This window comes from Phalaenopsis equestris, unplaced genomic scaffold (genome assembly GCF_001263595.1).
Source record: "Phalaenopsis equestris unplaced genomic scaffold, ASM126359v1 Scaffold000002, whole genome shotgun sequence".
NCBI classification, from domain to species: domain Eukaryota; kingdom Viridiplantae; phylum Streptophyta; class Magnoliopsida; order Asparagales; family Orchidaceae; genus Phalaenopsis; species Phalaenopsis equestris.
In genome coordinates, this window is record NW_018164444.1 from 20,043,664 (window position 1) to 20,047,562 (window position 3,899).

A 3,899-nucleotide genomic window follows, 5' to 3' on the forward strand; every position below is an offset into this window, starting at 1 on the left:
GCCCTTGAGCGTAGGAGCGCTACTGGAACCTGAAGCGTGCCCACAGTTGGGCGCAAGGTGCCTGCATTGGGCTCATGAGCGCCCCTGGTTGGGGGAAGACGCTTCAAATAAAATGTGTCCCAAGCAGAAATATCACAAGTACCACCACGACCGAGGCCTGCGCAGCCCAGTTACTAGGCGCAGAAGCACCCCTGGTTGGACGTAAGGGGACCTGTAACACCAAAGACCAAACATTTATATTTACATGCATATTACTCAAATCTTTAACATCACATCAAAAAAACCACCATCATTATATTTTTGAAAGAGAAATACACCTTTTGCTTGCATTGATTTATGATTCCAAGATGTTATAAGTGTAAATATCAAAGTTTGACTATTGTAGATGTTGTGTGCTTCATATGTAAATTTTCCTAAACATTACAAAGCTTTTTATGTTTCTAGCTTGAAAAAAAAAAAGAAAGAGAGTTATCTCTAAAACGTTCTCAAACCATCCGAAGTATAATCTAAAGTATCATATATTTATATAACAGGAGATAATAGGGCGTAATGATTGTACATATGCCTCATGAAGTTCTTTTTATATCTTAAAATTTCAGTAATAAAAATCAAAATCTACATATTTCATTCATCAAACTTCTAAATCTGTAGGGTTGGAAGGAATTAATAGGCTCATGAATATATGACACTTATTCATTCATAATGAATTATAAGCAGATGTTTGCCAAAGCCCCCACTATTGAACATATTTGGTTTTGGGATGACTGCATTAAACAATCTATCTTTAACTTTTATGATGTTGGCACACTTACATGAGACATTATTGTTGAGGGTATAATTTCCCACCATGAGGTCGTAGATTCAAATCATGCATATTATCCTTTAGGCTCACATGTTGCAAAATTTATAATGCCACAAAGAAAATGATTCGACACATCCAACAATATTGTGGTGAGTGAAATGGCCATCAAAAAAAGCTAAATGATGTTGCCCAATCATTAGGTGGTTATGGCAAGCTTCATGTTGGTCATCAATTATTATGATAAACAGTTTCAATGATATAATACATGATGAGTAATATCAATATTTATTACCAAATTTGATACCTCTAGATGTTACCGAAGAACCGCCTTTGGAAAAGTACAATTTGTTTCTTGCTCTAATGATGATTGCGAAAAGGACACCCATCAAGAGGTCATATGATTGTGATTTTCATTAGGATTGTTATTGGGTTAAGTCAACTTGAGTGTGTGAGAGATTAGAACTTCACTTGTTAAAATCTCAAGTTATTCATGTTTTATTTATTGTTGAGTAAAACTTTCACTCACATATGTCCAAACTTGCTTAAATTTTTTAATGTAATTATTTAACTTGTTTTAAATTTTTAATGTTCATATTTGATGTATATTTGACTTATTTATATTAACTGAATAATCTAAAAATTTAAATGAATATTCAATTTTTCTCCTAATATCAAAATTTCTATTTGTAGTTAAATTTTTTATAAGACATTATACAAGCTAAGAGTTTGAATGCATATTTGATTTTTTAATAAAACTATTAACAAATAGCTTTAAAAATCTAAATAAATAAACAATTCAATAAATCATATACTAATATTCAACCAATTTCTCATATTAACAAATATTAGTATACACTGTAGAGTTGTGGATACAGCCTTTTAGACTCTTCTCTCTAAAAAAAATATATATCAAACAAATAAATAATTTATAAATTATAAATAATTTTTCTTGCAATGAAATAATGTAAATAATACATACTAACATTAATATATAGTATGCTACTGCTAATAATTATATTAAATTAATTTTATTTAAATACTATATATATATAAATATATATATATAATCTTTGACATTATTTATTAAACAACAAATAAAAATTTTAGTGAACATTAATAAGCTAATTAAATTAAGTTCAAATTTGTCATTTAATTCATATTTATTTACCAGTACGAACAAACATAATTTTTAAATAGAGCTGAGTTCAAACTGTTCATCAAGTGAATTAGTTCATTTAAAGTCCTTCCTAATTGCCATATAAGGTGCATCAAACATTACTATTATTACAAAACTGCTGATTGAAATACCTCAGATTTCAACTTCAGAGAAACAAACATTTTCGAGCGAGTTCAAGCCCAATCTTACCAATAGATTCGAGAGAATTTTCAGATCATATCTGAAGCATTACATCTTATTATTTTCTTAAGCTAAAAAAAATATAACCAAATCATGACTACCAACTTCAAATATTAGACCCAAAGACACCAAAAACAGCTATTGCGGAAACATTTAGGCTAACTTGGGATGCATACATTTATAAAAGTTCAGAATTATAGCGATACTTGATCAAGTTAAATGATAAATATATTCAAATGATGCCAATAAGGAAATATCGAGTGAAATATTTGCAGATCTAAAAGAATATTTGCAAGAAGACAAATTATCAACCATCAATTCAAGATCATTGCATACAAGGGAGAGCACTTTAAAATTATAATTACATCAGCAATACAGATAAAAGTGACTAATCTAAAATTTTGTTACAGAAATACCTCAAAACAAAAAGTATAAAAACAAGCTCCATTAGCTTTAAGCTCCTCGAGCCTCCCTCCTGGTGGCATCATGCAGAATATCAATGTCGACTCCATCAGGGGGGAGCTGGACATATCTAACTACAGAACCTCTGATGAAACAATTTCTAACAGAGAGCATATGGGGGTACTTTTCTTGGTCTACAACCCTCGTATTTTCTAATTTTATGTTCAGATATTGATCGACTGAATGAAGAATGCCTTTGATTGCCAAGTCATTCTTCAGCTCCACTGTCACCTCCTTCCCAACAAGTTCCTTGAAGTAGGAGAAGAAAAGCATCTTTCCTCCCACTTCACTATATGAAAAAAAAACAACCAAATAAAAACAGAGATCTGCATAATATAGGGAAAAATTACTAATGCAATAATTTGATATCATAAAACATATAAAAGAGAGTAAAACACTTTAGGGGAATTTACATGCATTCCACGCAATTTTTTTTATTTGCATGCAATCCTTTAACTTTATTTTTTTGGATTTATGACACCCAAATCTTTCACATCACAACAAAATAACACAATTTTAACTTTTCAAAAAGTGAAACACACCTATTCAAGCATAGGGAATGTGGTATGTAAAAGCTGAAGTGTAGATGTTAGATATGTAAATACATTGGGATTAAGTTGTATGCAAGTAAATCTTTCAAAAATTTATGTATCTATCTGGACTCCATTCAATTGGGAGGATTAGAGACTCAATGACAATTGAACTCCAGGGAAAACTCAATGACAATTGAACTCCAGGGCCAGGGAAAAAAAAAAATCTAAATAGAACCATGAAAAGGAAAATTGAATAGAACTTCCAGTTGATTAAAAAATGAATGAAAACGTAAACTTAATCAGATGACATTTCAGGTTCTAGAATTTCACAGCTAAGGAAATATGTTCCAACGTCCTTAAGCAAATAATTTAGGATTTCTTTGGGAATGTTGAGTGTATAAGCAAAGAATTGATTTAGAAAGATTGTATCTCAAAGCCTTTACTAAATAAAGTAGTTGTTAATAAGCAGTATTTTCACAAAATAAGGCATTGCCTCAGAAAAGTCCAATAAAATCATTTTAATGCAGCAGTTCAAGGAGGTTCTCCCTGGTAAACAGGGTCTTAAACTTACCACACCTCATAAATTTGGACAGTACATCATCAGCAATTGATGTTTGATTAAAAATTCTGAATTAAATAAGGCTGACGATCATGTCTAAACTCAAAACCCAATCTATAAACCCTAACCCTAAATTTCATTCAACTCACACACACACACACACACGCAGATTGATATATATATATA

General features: G+C 30.8%; 1 protein-coding gene across 3 annotated transcripts in view; it reads right to left on the reverse strand.

The window, feature by feature from the left end:
* Window positions 1-2,532: 2,532 nt before the first annotated feature.
* Window positions 2,533-3,899, reverse strand: part of LOC110024589 (sm-like protein LSM2) — a 3,146-nt gene continuing 1,779 nt past the window's right edge. For 2 of the 3 annotated variants that reach the window (XM_020724683.1, XM_020724767.1), the window contains exon 2: window positions 2,533-2,910. In XM_020724683.1, the coding sequence (XP_020580342.1) occupies window positions 2,613-2,894 (282 nt within the window). In that variant the 5' untranslated portion in view covers window positions 2,895-2,910 and the 3' untranslated portion in view covers window positions 2,533-2,612. The remainder of the gene's footprint in view (window positions 2,911-3,899) is intronic. The other variant, XM_020724845.1, reaches the window with a different exon arrangement.